This window comes from Pectinophora gossypiella, chromosome 20, assembly GCF_024362695.1.
Source record: "Pectinophora gossypiella chromosome 20, ilPecGoss1.1, whole genome shotgun sequence".
Lineage (NCBI taxonomy): Eukaryota > Metazoa > Arthropoda > Insecta > Lepidoptera > Gelechiidae > Pectinophora > Pectinophora gossypiella.
In genome coordinates this window covers 2677268-2695559 of record NC_065423.1, presented here as the reverse complement: position 1 = coordinate 2695559, position 18292 = coordinate 2677268, and the positions used below count along the sequence as shown (strand labels likewise).

Sequence of the window (18292 nt, the reverse complement as noted above, 5' to 3'; positions counted from 1 at the left end):
GCGATGCAACTCTAAAAGGTATTTTTATATACAATCACGCGAGACAGAACGTGCACATTGGTTTCACAATAACTGTGTTTTTTTTTTAATAATATTTTGTTGAACAATTTTGCATACATGGATACAAACTTATAATCATTTGTAAAGAAAGAATACCCATCTATTTAACTGTCTACTGTTTTATTTTTAAATGTAAAGAAAAATACCTACTTATTTCGCAACTTGCTGATAACTTGTCTGATAACTGGTCTATACGTAAGCAGGTACCTAAGTGTCTGATAGTAACTATGAAAGTACTTCGTGTACATCGGATACTTTTTTACATAAGTTTTATTATAGTTAGATAACTCTACAGGCTCTAAAGATATAAGAAAAATGTTATGAGTTTTTAAACTAGACAAAGTGGACTTAACTGTAAGTTATATTTTATGAATAATAAAAAACATCATCCTCTTTATAGGATAGTGGGGGCAACCTAACCAACATAGAATTTTGATGAAATATTTTAGAAAGTCAAAGTAAATTAGGTACTGAAATATGCATTAAAAAGTCTCTACATTTTTATTTGTAGTCCGACTTTTACTTAGCACATAAATATTTCAACACGAAAGTATTAAAATAATATGACCCACTTTGATACTATTGACTTAAGCATGTTTACAACTTTTCCAACCACCTAAATATCAATACACACCTGACTCGGAAGTGCGAAGGGAGAGTCGACCCGTTCCGGGCCCTTTCCAGTTTTCACATCCACTCCTCAAACCAAATCCCAAAAAAGTATTCACTAAAAAGTTTTCAGTCACTTCATATTTCTGAACGAAATAGTTCACTGCGAATTTACTTTGAATTAAAAAAAGTTTGTATTATAAACGCGGGAAAGGCGTTCGGTGTTTTTAAAAATGTTCGCGGTAGCGTTCGGATACAAGCGGCGACTGGCGTGCACTCACTAAAGAGGTTGGTTATCAACTGGCAAGTGCGGCGGCGGCGAGAGGCGTGAATGTAACTTCGCGAGCCGGTTGTGATGATACTCTGATGGGTGTGCCAGGAACTAGGAACTGCAAGTGGAAACTCCGAAAGCTCTTTCCTCAAGGAGAACCGGCGGCTGTGGCGACGGCGACATTGTATGTAGGTCAACGAAGCTTTAATAGGAAGGTAACCTACCTACTTGCGTTAAAGAACTTTATTAAGTACTCACTTAGGTAGGAATCTGTGCGTTTCCTATGCTATAGGTAATTTAAGGTGAAGTGCGTTGATGGATCAAATATGTATTGTAGAGACAATGAATGAAAATCGATTATACATGAGTACTATGATTCATCCTATCCATATTACAACTACTTACGCCAACACGCTTCGCTTCGTTTGGCTACGGCGCTAATAGCCGGGACCAACAGCTTGCTCTCCGTAGCACGGAATCATCTTACTTTTACGTACAATCAGGTTAGTGAAGCCTGCAAAATCCAAACAAAGGACAGTATCACAAAGTGATTTCGACAATGTCCCTATCGGGAATCGAACCCGGACCTTCAGATCGTGAGCCTACGCTTTAACTACTATACCACGGAGGCTGTTCGGAAGATAAAAATCAGAAGCATACTTAGTAAGTGCAAGTCGGTAATCCCTGCCGACCCTAAATATGACTAATGACGCTAGGTGTGACCGTGTATGCATGTGTGTGTTTTTAGCACGGAATACAAAAAAGCTAGGCTTAAGTGAAGATGCGTAGGACACTTGGCAAGACGGGAAAACAACAGATAGACTAAGGCTGTTACTGAATGGTGGCCAAGGGATGGTATGCGACATCGAGACAGACTACCAGCCCAGTGATCGGATGACATTGTGAGGTACACTGGATACAGACTGAAAAGATAAAGAAAGAAGTTGGAATGGCCCTAACACGCATTTTGTACGAGAACCACTGTCGCCGGTTCAATCCCACTCTCTTTTACTACTGCCCCTGCAAACTGATAACTACGATAGCTCTACTACCTACTTCTCAAATTCCATACTTAGTCACTTTACTAGCAATGTATGTTTTATGTAATACTTAGGCTACAAGTTTATCATTGCTTTTCGTAAGATACTAAACACAAAAGTATTTTTTTATTTTATAAATAGCCGTTCATAATACGGTTTTTACTTTTCCTGTGATAAGAAGGGATCTCCTTACATACATACATAACATAACATAAATAGCCTATATACGTCCCACTGCTGGGCACAGGCCTCCCCTCAATCAACCGGAGAGGGTATGGAGCATACTCCACCACGCTGCTCCACTGCGGGTTGTCCTTGCATGATAATCGATATTTGATTTATTGCCCAGGTTGCCTAAAAGAAATTATGACTTTATCTATTTGTATCTTTCGTCCATGTGTGTAAAACTTGTTTTGTAAGTTGCGTGCAGTAAAGTACATTTGTATTTGTATTTATTTGTACAAGACGACCTTTTAATACTTATATCACCACGGAGCACTGTGCGTGGTCGTTGCGGACGAGTGGAGTGCAAAGTTGAAGTAGTCATGAGCAATATCATGTACCCACTTTAGAACCCTTATTTAGACAGCTATGGGCATGTTGCCCATTTGTGGGTATTTTGCCCCTTAGGTTTTCATAATTATAACTATGACAGATTTCAGTTTTGGAATGTGATTCAGAATTTAGATAATTCGTGACCTTACATGATTATGTATGGTTCACGACAACCCTGTCGCACTATCATATTTGACATTCAATGAGACTTACGGTTTAATTTGTCAAAAAAGTTAATGTGACATGGTTTCAAAGTGTACACATATTAGTACTCGTGACCGTACTTATGAATTATTTGCTCATACTTGTGTGGCGCGGTTTCGCACTCACTTGGCCCTTCCAATCTCTTTCTTCTCCATGGTTTTTAGTTACCTACTATGTAGCCTGGGAAAGGGAAGTTAAGTGAATAAAACTGGCGACGGTAGGTAGTAAACTCTAAAGGCGTATTGTAACATAATTCGTTCCACCTATGGGTACCGGCCCCTAACATTGTAGTACGTACTTTAGTATTCGAGTGTTCGCATACAATAGGGGATTCGGCGCCATACACACATTACTTAGAGGTTCGATATTATAGACTGGTATTTTACTGTAAAGTGACCTCTTCAAGACACATCGTTCTGGCTTGTAGGCACGTTCTTTTATATTATGTCCACACGCCTGCCAGCCAGAACCATCATCACAGTACCTATAAAAGTACATACTACATAAACAACACATACGATACAGAGGGGCTCATTGGCTACAATAGTAAGACCCTTATGGATGTTCAGCAATTATTTATGGTTTAGGAGATAAGACCCATTTCGTATCTTATTCAACATTTTCTACCTTACTAGGTAGTTTCAGAAATCATTAATTTTGTCGCTATCTCTTTCTTAATATCTTATTATAAAAAAATAGGTAGATAGGTACAAACTCTTTATGTAGGGCAAAACACGAAGTAGTTGGCTTTTAAATTTTTTCGCGCTGTTATTAATTTCTATATTTTCTAGAGCTCAACTATTATTTATTCGTAGAGCTCAACATTGATAAAGAATTTGCTGTTAGCGACATCTAGCGGGATTTTACGTAAATTACTTTCTGTATGGTATCTACCTAGTTGAAGTTCCATCTGAACACACGCCATCTTCAACTCTGACTATTGCTGGCTCGAAATTTTTTATATATATGAAATGTATATACATACATGCATAAACTTACGCCTATTTGCCACTAGGGTAAGCAGACTGTGGAATTCCATTTGCGGACGAAATATAATACATATAGATTTGTCAACCCAACAAATGGAACCCTACAACCTTTTTAGTAAGTAAGTAAGTAAAGAACCATACTGTTTGTGTAAGAAATCTAATAAATCAATTTTAACCGTGGATGCAACATACCTAATAATGTAGTTCCTGTCCGAATTGGGGCATGGTTTATGTACCTAATAAAAAAAAATGCTTACTTATTAGATTGTTATTTATTTATTACATCTTAAAAATAAGTCTAATAGGTAAATACAAGTATTATAATTTCACAGAAAGAAAATTTAGAACAAGAAATTAAATCACAAAGCAAGGTTTGGTAGTTCAGTTTAGGATGACCAAGGAGATTCTATATCTCTTGTATCCCTTATTAATTGTGTGAATGTAAAAAGATTGAGTATTCATATTTTTATTTTCTCTAAATCACAAGGCAATGGAACACAACCATTCAGCCCAATCTGAGGAAAGCTTGATGAAGGATATATCGAATAGAACCTAGAGTGATGAATGTCTATCTATACTTAACTATTCTATATGAGAACTCAGGACAAACAATAGTGATAACTTATCATTATTTGAGTGTAAACCTATCTTAAAGTAAGTATCCTTAATTTGCATATAGAACAACTAATGAAAAATCTCCACATGCCACCGTTAAAACACAGAAATATTGATCCCATTTACACATCATATAAATATAATATTACAAATCACATCACAGTCTATCATCATCTACGGCGATAAGCACCGTATCTCCGCGAGTCCTATAACTGTGGTTTCACATCCTTGTTGAGTATCAGTGCTGGGTTCTGCATATCAAGTTGGCACTGGGCAATGTCGCTGAGGGCACCTTGGATCTTTTCTAGAAGGATCTCTCCTTGACGTACCACCTGATAGACAAGAAAGTAATCTTTAAAAATACCAGGATATTATATAAACTTGCTGAAAGATTTGTGAATATTTGTTTTCTGTGTCTTCTACCTATTTGTACAATCAATTTCAAGATTAGCACAACAAAAAGCACGAAATAGCATGCTGCTTATGAAAAGTTCAGAACTCGGAGCCTATAGGTATTAAATAAAAAATAATCAAACAGACACACCTCAATAATAATTTTAACATCTTACCTCTTCTAATTTCTCAGCAGCCTCCTTATTTTCAGCTTCTAAACGCCTCAAGCTTTGAACTTGAAGTTCCGTAGAGCTCTCCTCACTTGGCAAGGACTCAATAAGAGTATCAATATCCTTTGCACAACGAGAGATGAGAGTGGCAAACAGCATAGCATAGTCCTCTTGGTTTTGCTGTTGTTGCGGCGTTTGCGACCCACTCCGGTCGAATCCAGGGAATTTACTAGGCGTAGAAAACTGTTGCAGTATACCGATGCTGTTGCAAAAATGCTCAGCTTGCTAAAAAAATAAGTAAAACTGTAAATTCTGATTCAAGAAATGTCAACATTTTGCTTAACAAAAATCGACGTGAAACCTGGTTTATGGTGTCTTGAAGTTGAGTCAGACGATCTGCCATTATGTTATTTTTGGATATTAATTATTAGAAATGATTATATCCTTCAATGTTGCTTTGAAATGCAAAAAATTTACAGCATTCACAAAAGCAAGCACGTCAATCCGTCAAACAACTGCTTGACGTGCTTGACATTTCAATGAATGAATGAATTCAATCCAGATAAAAAATATTTCGACGAATAGAATGAATGATAAATATAATTAGTAGGGCTTTTCGGCGGGAAACGGGAACGGGACAGTTGCTTTCTTCATTGGGTAATCTAAATAATTAATACGAAGTGGTGTTTTGTGGTTAATGATCGCATTAAGTTAGTCGGAAGACATTCGCGAGTGTTATTATATTGGAGTATTCAATGAACAAAGTGTATCTGCCTATTTTCGCTTCGTGCCGGGAAGCCGCTTCATAACTCAAAAGTTTATGCGGACTTTTGAGTTAATTCGTTTGGGGTTCGGAGTAGGAGTCTACTCCGAGGGTGGGGGCTTAGGTTTCATCATCATCACCTTTCATCATTTCATTAATCATCAAGAAAAAAAATACGTCAGACATGGCTGTATGGGCATAGTCCCCTTTGCCTTACCCTTCGGGGAAAACAAAAACAAAAAAATATAATTAGTAGCGCCATCTATCATAATTTTAATCGTAACATGTTTAATTTTCAGTGCCGCACAGTGGTCGAAAAATTTGACCCAAAGTAAACAACCATTAATAAAATTAATATTAAAATTTTTGCCCGATATCGTTATCCGAATGAGGAATTATTTATAGGTCATTTTCAAGTCAGTCAAATTAATAAATGAAAGAAAGATGGAATAACATAATTTATTTTATTAGTATTTTAAGCAGTGTACATAGGTATTTTATTCTAAGACTAGAAGTAAAAATATCACAATCCGTTAATAAAAAATATTTTGAGTATTTACATAAGAGAATTGCTAAGCTTAGCAAGTAAACATAATAAATTGTAAACAATAAAAATAACAGTGATCTGACTAGATAATATAGTATACTGCTTGGTTACAGAACTACTTACATTTTATTAAAGTTAGTAGAATCAACAAAATATCAAATTAAACATTATTTTCTCACTATGTCAACAATTTTTCTATTTGGCTACAATCATTTTCTCATTTTACTATTTATAGAGAATGTGATAAAAATATTTTATAAGTTAGATAAATGAATATAAATATTTGAGGTGTCTCTACAAACTTGTTAAACGATAATACATACAACAAATGAAAAAAAGCCTAAAAATTTTCCACAACAATCAATAAAGTAGTACATACAAGGTCAAATAGGAAACACATAGATGTGATATGTAGACACAGTAATTAAATAAATTAATAACAATTAATTTACACCAACTAGAGTTGTCTTTAGTTTTCTGATGCTCCCATGATATAACATATTGGTTACGTAACATTTTAATTAATTCACCATCTATTCATTCATATCTCCAGTTTATTGAGGGGAGGCCTGGTCCAGCAACGGGACATACAGGCTGTTTATATTATATTTCCATTCATAATATAACTTTGTTATGTTATGTAACTTGTGGGAGCACCTTTTGAAGTAACACATACAATACTTAAATGTCATATTAACATAATTATCTTAGTCAAAATTGCTACACATTTATATTGAGATCTGTGCAAGAAAAATCTAAATACCTACAGCAATCACACGTTAGCTTTAGAGCAATAAAAGGACGTATTAAGGTTAAGAATAAAGTAACTATAGCTGCCATCATCGGATGGTTGTAGTGGACAAAAGCAAGGCCCTACATATAATACCTATATACTGACAATATGTGGAACAATCGGTACGATTTCGGAACGATGGCGGCACCACTTAATTTTGAGCACTAACATTCAGTTTTAAAGTTCACTATACCGAATGCATTTTCAAGACAGTACACTTGAAATAAGATTTTCAAGTCAATTCGCCTTTAATCTACTAAATCTAAGAGACTAATCTCTCATATTGATGTTTGAGTACAAAACAATGTTATCAAAGTATACCCAGGGCCCATTAACTTAGGACAGTGAATGTAAATTGAATAGGCCAACATACACAACTCAAGTTGAAGTGGACTTACATAAACAGTCTTTTTAGGGTGAAAGGTTACTTAAGTACAAACTTTATAATTAATTATTGTGACCTCATTCTTACTTATACTTAAAAGCAAGGTAATACTTTACTTACACAGTAATAATGGTAACTATGATGTGTAGCATTAAATTAGGCTAGTAAAACACTTAAAACTTTAGCCTTTGGCTGAAAATACAATCTTTACCAAAAAGGTAAGGGTCCTTCTTAAACAATAAGTGTAAAATTCTTTATACGTAGCAGGTTCTATCTCAATGCACGCGTGAAGAGGTGAGGATTCCTAAGTAAACTTTAGTTTTTAAATCTTATTGTGCTAAGACACCCAGTTTACTACGTAACTGTGAGTCTGCTGGAAGAGCTAGCGCCCATTTGCGCAGTCCTACCAACATTACCGAACTTAACACCAAGATGGCCCCTAACACCGAGAACTTACTTGGTATTTCATTGAAGAACATTACTTGCCATAGAAAAGCAAACACTATGTCTGCCGAACGTGCTATTGCCACCGGACCTGCCTGCTCCATTTGCAAAGACATAGTCAATAATATTTGACCTAAATAGCTGAAGAGTGCCAAGCATACAACTAAGAACCTCTCTGTGCCACAATTTGGCATACACAGTACCCCAAAAATGAGGGAATAAAACAAGGTTTGTAATATAGCAATTGCACCAAAGTTTGTCATAATAACTGAGAAATGTAAGCCTTTCAAGACACGTAATAATACATAGGCATTTGCCCCAAATATTGTTGATACAAATGCAGCGACGGCACCTCGGAGTTTACTGTAATTCTCATTGTGTTCCGCAGAGGGATCATCACCAAAGAGGAATGGTGGATGAGTGATCAACACTACGCCTATTAACGTTAATATTATTGAGATTGTGTTCCAGATTCCACATGGTTCTTTTAGAAATACTCTAGCAAATAATGCTACAAACACTGGGACAGAAAATACTATAACTGAAGCATCAGCTAATGGCATGTTTCGGAAGGCATAGAAACTTAACATTAAGCCCACAGTGCCCACGACGGAGCGCAGAGCCAGAAGGACGCGTTTTCCTTGAGGGAATATAGGTTGTTCAGTGTAAATAACTATAGGTATTGTCGGTAGCAATACACCTATGAATCTGAACATAGCCAGCTGCATTGGATCAATGTTGACGAGACTTTTAACGATTACAGAGCACAGTGAGAAGAACAGTGATGACAGGGTGGCGAGTATAAGGCCGAGGTAAGGGCATCTCTTGATAAGCGGCCGTTTATTTTCAAGTAGATTCGGTATAGTTTCGTCCCCGCTTCCGGCGGACAAGTCCACAAGGTGCTGCAGCTCCAAATGTTCCGGCATGGTTCCAACAAGACCTGTAACAGCACCCCGAAAACATTACGTACGTATTGTGAAAATTTAATGAAAATATATTTTTTTAAAATCCCAAAGTTTTCACTTGCTAACCTTTAGATAATAGTGAAGATATAAAATATAGGGTCCCCTGTACTCGTTTTCGTAATTTAAATGTAATCCATTTTTATAACTAGGCTCAATTTCATTTTAATAAAGATTTTCCACAGCAAAAGCTGCGAATTGGAAAACTCGGAAAATGACAGATACATTTCATTTTACACAAACAATATATTTGATGATAAACAGAAAGAACGTTGAAAACTCTAATAAACTGCGTATAACGAAATAACTACATCTTCCCAGATCTTCCGTAGGAGTTCTAGAACCAAGTTTTCCGAAATAATTATAGTCTCAGAACATTTAGTGATATAAAAAAAAGTAATGGTAGATATTAAAGCGGGCGTTTATCTGATTCGATTTCGATCCGAGTCCGTGAAAATTAAATATCGGATCCGAGGTGGTCGTTCATATTAACTCTAAGTACAGCTGATAAGCCGATATCAAAGTAATTTTCTGCTACTGACCATCCACGGATTCGGATAGTACGAAAACGCCCTGCCTTGTTGTAAAGTTAATACAACACGTTACACTTCTACCGTTACATTTTATTTATCCTATGGATCTACTGAAGACTAGGCAGCATGTCTTATGACTTTAGTCTAACTAAACCTTAAAAGAAATCTTATATGTTAAAATTACAGCTGTGCTCGAAGTTTTTAGCGGTAACTTTGTTTTCTTTCAATGAAAAATATGTATCTTGTTCAATAGGTACATTTTTACGTAATGAATAATACAATTCCATCCAAAATACCTTTAGTTGCTGATCACGTGTTAAATGAAGTGGAAACAGTTGTACGCCAGTCCGGAAATAATACACGTGAGTTTGGTTATGTTTACAAGTTGTTTTTCATAATTAAAAGACATAATACAATACAATACAATACAAATACACTTTATTGCACCAAAATAAAAAGAAATAATTACAAAAAGTCTCTTAACTAAGTACATGGCAAATGGCGGCCTTATCGCTTAAAGCGAACAATACTACTGGGTTTTTACCGCGTCAAATCATATTCAGTCCTCATGAGAGTCCCGGGAGTCTCATATCCCTGATTTAATACGGTAAGAACCCGGAATTATGTGTTTTAATCATGATAATAACCGCATATAGCTCTAACAATGTTTTTCATGATATTTCACAAAATAATTATCTTTTATTAGTTACAGATGAGCAATTGTTAGTTCTTCATTCTGCCTTTGGTGCGGTTTTACAAAGAGCTCTAGATATATTGGAGAAGTCGCCTGTTTTGGTTTCTTATATTACTTCAAACAAATCGAGAGCCCTTATTGAAGTAAAGGGAGATAACGATCGTTGCTACAGAATATTTCCTCAGATCAACTTCTGTCCATGTAAGGCGTTCAGACATCAAGTTATTGAGAGAAAGAGTCAAGTGTGCTGTAAGCATGTGTTGGCCGGTGAGTCCTCTTGTTTGCTTTATTATTTTGCCTATTAAAGCCCCAATTATTTATGTAAAGGCAGATATTTTATGTTAAAAATAAATAGGCGAGATGACCTTTTTGCTTGCTGGAAGTACAGAGGGTCTAAAAAGATCACACTCATCTAAAAACACAACACAACAACTGAATAGTCAAATATAGGCACTTATCAGTGAAAACAGCCTACCTGAGTTAATAATAATAATAAAAAGCATTACTGCTATTCAAATAAGAAAATGAATAAATAAAAAAAAAACCCAGCAATATTTTGACTTTGTTTACTGTTTTTTAGATGAATTGCTTCAATGTGGCCTTTTTAATCTATAATAGGTGGTGAGTACATGTTTGTCCCATGCACTCTGAGCATTAGGATATTCATGCGTTGGGTGCCTTAAGATGGGTATAGGCTATGTGGTAGACCTCAAAAGAGATGGTATGACTGCTTGGACGCTGGCCGGAGGGACTGGCCGGAGTATGCACAGGAACGCCTTTGACCAGCAATGGGATCTTGTAGACTAGATAATAGTTTTTCGCTCTCAGGGTGTGATTTCTCTTGGCAACGGAGAAGTCAATTGCTGGTTGGCAGAGCCACTATCAAGTAAGGCTTTTAGTTTATACTATCTGGTTGACCAATCCCTTTCCTAAGGGATAGGTACACGAGAGCACCTATGAGGCTGGCATGATCACACAGGGAGTTCAAAGCCTCGTTAAAAAATAAGAATAAAAAAAAATAGATAAGATAAACTAAATACGTATTATTCTTTTCTTACTTGCATTTTACTCAAGTTACTAGACAGCTTATTTTTTAATATTCCTTCCAGGAAGACTAGCTCAGATACTCAACCGTACAGCAGACCACGAGGTGACTCAGGACCAGTATTTGATGTTAGTGCGATCCATGTTTGAGCAGGATGGATGAAGGGACCTCACAGTACTACTTCACCGCTTCCATGGACTCCGGCAAGACACTCTGCAGCTTGCTGAAGGCTATACAGTTTCAGGAGGTATGTTATTCGATGGAATGTTATATTTTTTTAAATTTAATCAAATTTATTACATTTTACATTCCTTCTATTCTATATTTTTTCTTTGACATGATAAGTTTATGTTATTAGATTATTTTTTATTTGCAAATAAAATTCTAAATCAGGTCATAGTGACCTGATGCTGATCTAAAATGTTATTAAAGTATTTGTGTATTGTGCCTATGAGGCATCCTGTAGATACCTTCTAATTTTATTTTAAGTTATACCTGTCATTTTCTTATCCGCCGAAAAGGAAAGGGACGGGTAATCGACAGGCATATTTATGGAACACATGTCAATTTTAGGCAGTAATTTAAAAATCTTCCAAAATTTTATATTCGACAGCACACATCAAATGGATATGAGCGAGATGCCTGTTTTATTCGCCCAGGTATATTCTATCATTTTAAAATTAACAGTTATCAAGCATCCGTTCCTTTCTTTTTTGACGAATAGGAAAATGACGTGTATAACTTAAAAAATTTGGTGTGCAAGAATCGGGCGACAATTAATTAAAACGACAGGCGATAATTACTATACCTATTTTATTAATCAATAAATCAAATATTTTTCGAGAATCGTTAATGTTTTAAAACATAGATTATTAATTTTTGTTTATGAATTGTCATGTTTTCCAGTCTGCTGTATTTTGCGCACTGCCCGAAGGGTTGAAGTTGACAGTGGAGGAAGGAAAGTGTGTGCAGGCGTCCGCATACGTCCCTGCTGACAACTTCACAGAGTACAATGTCAGGAGCGACGTGGATGTCATGTTTAAAGTGAGATTTATTATTATAAACTATCTAAATAAATGGTCCAAACCAAAACAATGCTATTTTGGTTCAACAGTAACAGGAAAAGAAAAAGAGGTAGACCACTCAGAAGGTGGGTAGACGAAATAAAGAACAAAGCAGGGGGAGGATGGACAACAACAGCGAAGGATAGAGAAAAATGGAAGGAGCTGAGGGAGGCCTTTGCCTGCAGAAGGCACAGAGGCGAAAACAAAACAAAAAAAAAAGATGTCTGAAATGAAGGCTTATAATAATATAATAATAATAATTTAAAAAACACACCATAGCATTACGCCTGTACCCCCGGGTGTATAGCAAGGTATATACATCCACCAGCTATGTTCAAGTCCCATGAAATAAAGAGTGAGCCTTTTGCTATTAACTGGGCATAAATCCCAAAGTCATATATTTATATTTTGCGGATTTTGTGGTCACTGGAGACCCGTTTTGCTCTTTTTTTGTAGCAATTTGCAATTGATCCGAGCACCATAAGCAGTAAGAAGGTCTATTAATTTCATTCGTCAAGTATCTATTTGGAAAGTTCTTATTCTAGTTAAAATTGATTACAGAAATTTTTAATCACCCTTGATAGGTTCCAGGACTAAAATCCAACCCAAAGGTTTATCATCTATAATTTACCATTCTTCTTCTTCTACGTGTGGGTTGTAAGGTGAATGACCAACCCCATCCACCTTAGTGTCAGGGTTAGAGTTGAGCCGCCCAAGGCTCATATAACTATGTACTTACATCAGTAATTTACCATTTAAAACACATAATAAAGGCTACTTGCCGCGTTTAAGCGGTGTCGAAATATCGGGAGTCTCATATCCCTACTTAAGAACCCGTTAAACGCGGTAAGAACCCATTATAGGCCCCGATTCCTGCAGACACCGCCTAATTTTATTTTAAGTTATATCCGTCATGTATATATCCGTCGAAAAGGAAAGGGACGGATGATTCACAGCTCTTAATTTTAGGAAGAATGAGTAAATGAATGAATAACCCGGGCGAATCAAAAATGTACGTCGCTGGTATGCAATCCGTTTGACGTGTGTCTACTTAACTGTGTCGCGTTATTGACTGATGTAAAATTTTTAGACGGTTGGTTTAGATTTGTGCTTAAAATTGACGTGTGTTCCATAAATTTTATGCTTGTCGATTATCCGTCCCTTTCCTTTTCGGCGGATAAGAAAATGACAGATATAACTTAAAATAAAATTAGATAGTATTTACAGGAATTAGCACCATTATGTATTTTAATTATGATAATAACCGCGAAAACTTATAAGAATGAATAATTTACCATTTGATTTCAGAATATCCTTCTTTCATTATTTTTATTTCATTCAGGTCAGTATAGCTGTGTTGGCTGAGTGTCTCAACATATTTGGATCAGGGGAGGAGTCAAGCCTGAAGATGTACTACAGGTGTGAAGGATCACCCTTGCTTTTAGTGTAAGTTTGTTCCCTGAAGTTTCTAACCACAGCTCCACATAAAACCAACAAAACCACATTATTAAAATCTTAGTTTTGGTGCTGGTGGGTCTTGCAGATATAACAGAGCTCACGACTATATACCAATTGGTCAGAGGTACATCCAAAGTCCCCTTATCTCACATATCTTTCTGTTAGACCAACGTGATAGGTGGTGAGCAGTATCGCCGTCGCCGAGATTTAATTAGATTTCGGTGGCCGTAAACTAATCGAAAAAAAAACTGTATTTTGAGGGGCGTCACTATGAGGTCTCGCACCACCTAAATATTTTGCTAGGGCCGTCACTGCCGCACCCGCAGTTTCACCTGTACCCGCACCCGCACTTCCACTTGCACCCGCACCCGCAGTTCCACCTGTACCCGCACCCGCAGTTCCACTTGCACCCGCACCCGCAGTTCTACCTGCACCAGCACCCGCAGTTCCACCTGTACCCGCACCCGCACTTTCACTTGCACCCGCACCCGCAGTTCCACCTGTACCCGCACCCGCAGTTCCACTTGCACCCGCAGTTCCACCTGTACCCGCACCCGCAGTTCCACTTGCACCCGCACCCGCAGTTCTACCTGCACCAGCACCCGCAGTTCCACCTGTACCCGCACCCGCACTTTCACTTGCACCCGCACCCGCAGTTCCACCTGTACCCGCACCCGCAGTTCCACTTGCACCCGCAGTTCCACCTGTACCCGCACCCGCAGTTCCACTTGCACCCGCACCCGCACCTCTGTCATAGGTCTGCTGGACATGTCTGTAGTATCAGCGGAAGCCAATGTATACGGAATGTAAATTATGTAAATATCCAACCATTTTTTTTAATGTAATAAATTATTCCAATTTCCAGTTTGCAACCACAGTCAGTGCACAACGTGATGACAGACTGTGAGATATCGACGCAAATAGCTGACTCGGTGCTGGAGCTTCGCGACGAGGAGGCGGCGGACGTGGCCAAGTTAGTGCTCAAGGCACCGGCGTTCATGGGGCTGCTGGCGGACATAGAGCGCTCCTGTGACGTCATAGAACTCAACTTGTCACCTGAACATCCTAATATCAGCATCGTCACTTATGGGATGCAGGTTAGTTAGCAGGTTTAGTCTCCGCCCCGCACCACTTCGTATCGGGCGCCACCTCACCCCCTCTGGGTCTTACTTTAGTCTCAAATGACCGTAATCCGATAGGGAGATGACTATGTCTCGCTCGTTATTAGCTGTAGGGTGTTAGTGACACCGTAACGAATACTGAGGGGGATGATTCTGACTATGATTCTGAGTTAATATCAATTGGATTTTCCGTCGTAAAATTATATTTTTTTGTTTCTAATTATTTTAAATTATATGCTTTTGCGATGGGAAATTCCACTTGATATTAACGCAGAATCATGGTCTGAATCATCCCTCTCAGTTATACTGAATTTAGCGACGGAAAATTCCAATTGATATCAACTCAGAATCACAGCCTGAATCATCCCTCGAAGTTTTCGTTACGATGTCACTAACACCCTGTATTTATTTTGGAGTACACTTCTGCCTGCCCTTCAGGGATTCAGGCGTGATGCTCTGTTATGTTAGTTATGCCCAATTATTCGTGCATTTGTCAGGACCGGTCGTGTATTGATATGCCGAAGTCATCAGACATGGTTCAGAGCTTCAGCTGTGAGGAGCCAGTCACGCTCAAGTATCAGCTGCATCACATACGACTCATCATGAAGGCGCTCGCTATATCTACCAAGGTTTGTAAACATAACATACGCCCACGACTATACAATATATAAATGAAAACCTTCGCCCGTGTTTATCAAAACTTACAAGTCTACACGTTCACAAGCTACAAGTTACTTACAAGTATGTGTAAATTACCTTTATAAAAAAAAAATATATATACGGTCGAATTGAGAACCTCCTCCTTTTTTGAAGTCGGTAAAAAAGTTGAGGGGTTGTAAAATTACGATGTCACAAACAGCGTGTTAGTAACGAATACTGAGGGGGATGATTCAGACCATGATTCTGAGTTAATATCAAATGGAAATTTCCGTCATAAAATTTATGCTTTTTTTTAGTTTTTGAAATTATTTTTTGACGGAAAATTCCACTCGATATCAACTCAGAATCATGGTCTGAATGATCCCTCAAAGTTTTCGTTACGATGTCACTAACACCCAGCATATAATTATTTCCAGGTGGTGCTAAGATGTAGCTCCAATGGACTGCTTCTCCTGCAACTTAAGTTGGAGAAGGAAGACCAGCGCCAGATGTTCTCCGAGTTCTACATCGTTCCCTTACTCGACTGATCTTGTTATTCTGTTTATTCTAATATAATTAAGTTACTTTCTCCTCTTCTCGTGAGGGTCGTGAGACCAATGATCAACCTCTACCCTGGTCTTCTCTCGTGTGGATTGTGAGGTGGATGGTCAACCTCCTCAACCCTGGTGTCAAGATTATTTTTGTGCCTTCCGAAAGTTCCGAAGCACGGATCATCGTTACTTTCGCACAACCGGGTGATCTGTCCTGATGATATGTCGTCACCAGGAATCGAACCCGAATCCTCTGGATCGTGAGCCCAACGCTCAACCACTGGATCACGGCTCGTTATCAACCCTGATGTCAGGGCTACTATTGAGCCACCATGCCCAGGGAATAAATAGGAAAAGGGCGATATAGTTATAAATAAAAAACAATAATTGCAAAATATAAGTTCTATTATTTTATTACACTTTTCAAAAGTACATACAGTACACTTAAGAGGAATGATACAATAATGTATTCCGTCACTTTCATCTGTAGCCGTAGCATAACATCCGCGTATAGTTCGGAACGATAAATGGGCCAACACTTAGCACATTTATCGCATTGTGATATGCGAGTGTCGTGCTAGGCTACCGACTTTTGCATAAACCACGCGCTTAGCTTTTTTTATAAGTATATCAACAAAATGGCGCACGATTACGTCGCTCGATTTTTTCTAGTTTGACAGGTCCAAAAGTCCTTTCCTGATAAGAGCAAGAGCTAGTTTTAGAACTCAGCATCATCCCGTTTCTCACAGGGTCCGCTTACCTAATCTGAAGATTTGACAGGTCCGGTTTTTTACAGAAGCGACTGCCTGTCTGACCTTCCAACCCGCGAAGGGAAAACCAGCCCAATACAGATTAGGTAACATACCTCCGAAAATGCATTTCGAGAAATTCGAGAAATGATCTCGGGAATGTGGGTTTCGTCACGATGTTTTCCTTCATTTAGCACGTGATAATCATTTATGTTCCAAACATGAATTCGAAAACAAATTCGACAATTTATTAGATTTAGTTTGAGAACTATCAAACCAAAATCAGGTTTTTGGTTGTCGGAATCGTCCAATACTAGGATATAAATAATTAAGGATTTTACCAAGATATGAGCATTATTTAGTAATTCAGTCTTGAATTATAGGTATTTCGCAAAAAAGATTACTATTTGTTTAAAGTCGTAAGACCGAATGCCCTTTTAAAATCCAAACTCCATTAGACAACTATTGTATCTCTGCCTTAGGAAGTGAATACAAAGGGTACTTGCTTGTTGGTAAACATTTATGTACTTATTAACAAGTATGTATGTCTATTTTCTTGAGAAATACATACTAACTTTATAATAACTTTTTTTTTCGCATACCTACTTAAGCTAGTATTTATACCCTAGTATTTTATTATCTCATAGTTTTAAACACACAAACCAACAAACTCTTAATAATTTAATTAGTATTGTTAATTCAACTTTCATCAATTCCAACAACAATTTTATATTTATGTTATAATTATTAATTATCCTAATCCTTACATTTATACGGCAACGTGCGTTTATTTTCATTACAACACTTTTTTACCGACTTCAAAAAAGGAGGAGGTTCTCAATTCGACCGTATATTTTTTTTTTTTTTTTTTTTTTTTTTTTTTTTATGTTTGTTCGGGCATATCTTCGTCGTATATGAACCGATTTTGATAATTCTTTTTTTGTTTGAAAGGAGATATACCCAAGGGGGTCCCATGTCAAGGAAGTCAGGATCTGATGATGGAAGACCAGAGAAATCGAGGGGAATTTTCAAAAATCGTAGGAGTGACTAGTGCGTTTGTAAAGTCATATTGATCGGATCGATCTTTAGGCTTCGGGAAAACTTCCCGACCTTCGAAAACTGGTCAGCATCAGGGAGATACCCTATGGCCTGGCAAAACTATACAACCTGGAGCAATTTTTCTTTCACGAAACGTATTTAAATCTTGATCAAATTCAATCGCCGGTGCAAAAAAACAAAATGGCGGAAAAAAAAGATGGCCGCCATACAAAATTTTGTCGATTTTGGAAGAAGCCCGTTTGGGTAAAAATAATGTATGGGGCGCTTACTCAAAACGTCATGTAGAGTACGGAAATACTTTCTGGTCACCAAAAACTGCTCCGCATCAGAGAGATACTCTACGGCCTGGCAAAACTATCGCACGTGAACCAATATTTCTTTCAGAGCACTTATTTAAATCTTGGTCAAATTCCATAGCGCGTAAAAAAAAACAAAATGGCGGAAAAACAAGATGGCCGCCATACACAATTTTGTTTTTTCAGAAAATGTCTCGGGATATAAAATATATATCGGGGTTGTGATCGGATCGTCATGTTAAGTATGGAAATACTTCCCGATTTTCGAAAACTGCTCCGCATC

The 18292-nt window shown here is 37.5% G+C and overlaps 4 protein-coding genes and 1 long non-coding RNA gene across 7 annotated transcripts in view; 2 read left to right on the top strand and 3 right to left on the bottom strand.

Moving 5' to 3' along the window:
* Window positions 1-979, bottom strand: part of LOC126375886 (uncharacterized) — a 120600-nt gene extending 119621 nt beyond the window's left edge. The window contains exon 1 of the mRNA XM_050022969.1: window positions 695-979. The gene's annotated coding sequence lies outside the window, so the exon portion shown is untranslated. The remainder of the gene's footprint in view (window positions 1-694) is intronic.
* A 3006-nt stretch (window positions 980-3985) lies between these two features.
* On the bottom strand, window positions 3986-5425 carry LOC126375952 (mediator of RNA polymerase II transcription subunit 21). Its single transcript, XM_050023061.1, has 3 exons — window positions 5268-5425; window positions 4913-5191; window positions 3986-4675 (listed from the first exon to the last, which is right to left on the bottom strand). Exons 1-3 carry the CDS (start codon window positions 5307-5309, stop codon window positions 4550-4552), a joined length of 447 nt encoding a protein of 148 aa, XP_049879018.1. The 5' UTR covers window positions 5310-5425; the 3' UTR covers window positions 3986-4549.
* Window positions 5426-6227: 802 nt separating this feature from the next.
* On the bottom strand, window positions 6228-9020 carry LOC126375904 (solute carrier family 35 member G1). Its single transcript, XM_050022993.1, has 2 exons — window positions 8870-9020; window positions 6228-8778 (listed from the first exon to the last, which is right to left on the bottom strand). Exon 2 carries the CDS (start codon window positions 8762-8764, stop codon window positions 7724-7726), a length of 1041 nt encoding a protein of 346 aa, XP_049878950.1. The 5' UTR covers window positions 8765-8778; window positions 8870-9020; the 3' UTR covers window positions 6228-7723.
* A 10-nt stretch (window positions 9021-9030) lies between these two features.
* Window positions 9031-10100, top strand: LOC126375967 (uncharacterized). 2 transcript variants are annotated; one of them, XR_007567667.1, is made up of 3 exons: window positions 9031-9540; window positions 9636-9695; window positions 10046-10100. It is a non-coding gene; the product is annotated as an uncharacterized LOC126375967 (long non-coding RNA). The 2 variants fall into 2 exon arrangements; XR_007567666.1 differs by having other exon boundaries at window positions 10040-10060.
* A 53-nt stretch (window positions 10101-10153) lies between these two features.
* Window positions 10154-17036, top strand: LOC126375923 (cell cycle checkpoint protein RAD1). 2 transcript variants are annotated; one of them, XM_050023020.1, is made up of 7 exons: window positions 10154-10294; window positions 11137-11319; window positions 11979-12116; window positions 13479-13582; window positions 14460-14691; window positions 15213-15344; window positions 15792-17036. In XM_050023020.1, exons 2-7 carry the CDS (start codon window positions 11227-11229, stop codon window positions 15900-15902), a joined length of 810 nt encoding a protein of 269 aa, XP_049878977.1. In that variant the 5' UTR covers window positions 10154-10294; window positions 11137-11226; the 3' UTR covers window positions 15903-17036. The 2 variants fall into 2 exon arrangements, with proteins under 2 accessions (XP_049878977.1, XP_049878978.1); XM_050023021.1 differs by lacking the exons at window positions 10154-10294; window positions 11137-11319 and adding an exon at window positions 11705-11731.
* The last annotated feature ends 1256 nt before the right edge of the window (window positions 17037-18292 follow it).

Coding starts and splice junctions, on each gene's coding strand:
- LOC126375923 (XM_050023020.1), top strand. CDS start 11,227: ATGGATGAAGGGACCTCACAGTACTACTTCACCGCTTCCATGGACTCC. Junction 13,583..14,459: donor GGATCACCCTTGCTTTTAGT/GTAAGTTTGTTC, acceptor TCCAATTTCCAG/TTTGCAACCACAGTCAGTGC. Junction 14,692..15,212: donor TCGTCACTTATGGGATGCAG/GTTAGTTAGCAG, acceptor TGCATTTGTCAG/GACCGGTCGTGTATTGATAT.
- LOC126375904 (XM_050022993.1), bottom strand. CDS start 8,764: ATGCCGGAACATTTGGAGCTGCAGCACCTTGTGGACTTGTCCGCCGGA.
- LOC126375952 (XM_050023061.1), bottom strand. CDS start 5,309: ATGGCAGATCGTCTGACTCAACTTCAAGACACCATAAACCAG. Junction 5,192..5,267: donor TTCAAGACACCATAAACCAG/GTTTCACGTCGA, acceptor TTATTTTTTTAG/CAAGCTGAGCATTTTTGCAA. Junction 4,676..4,912: donor CTGCTGAGAAATTAGAAGAG/GTAAGATGTTAA, acceptor CTTGTCTATCAG/GTGGTACGTCAAGGAGAGAT.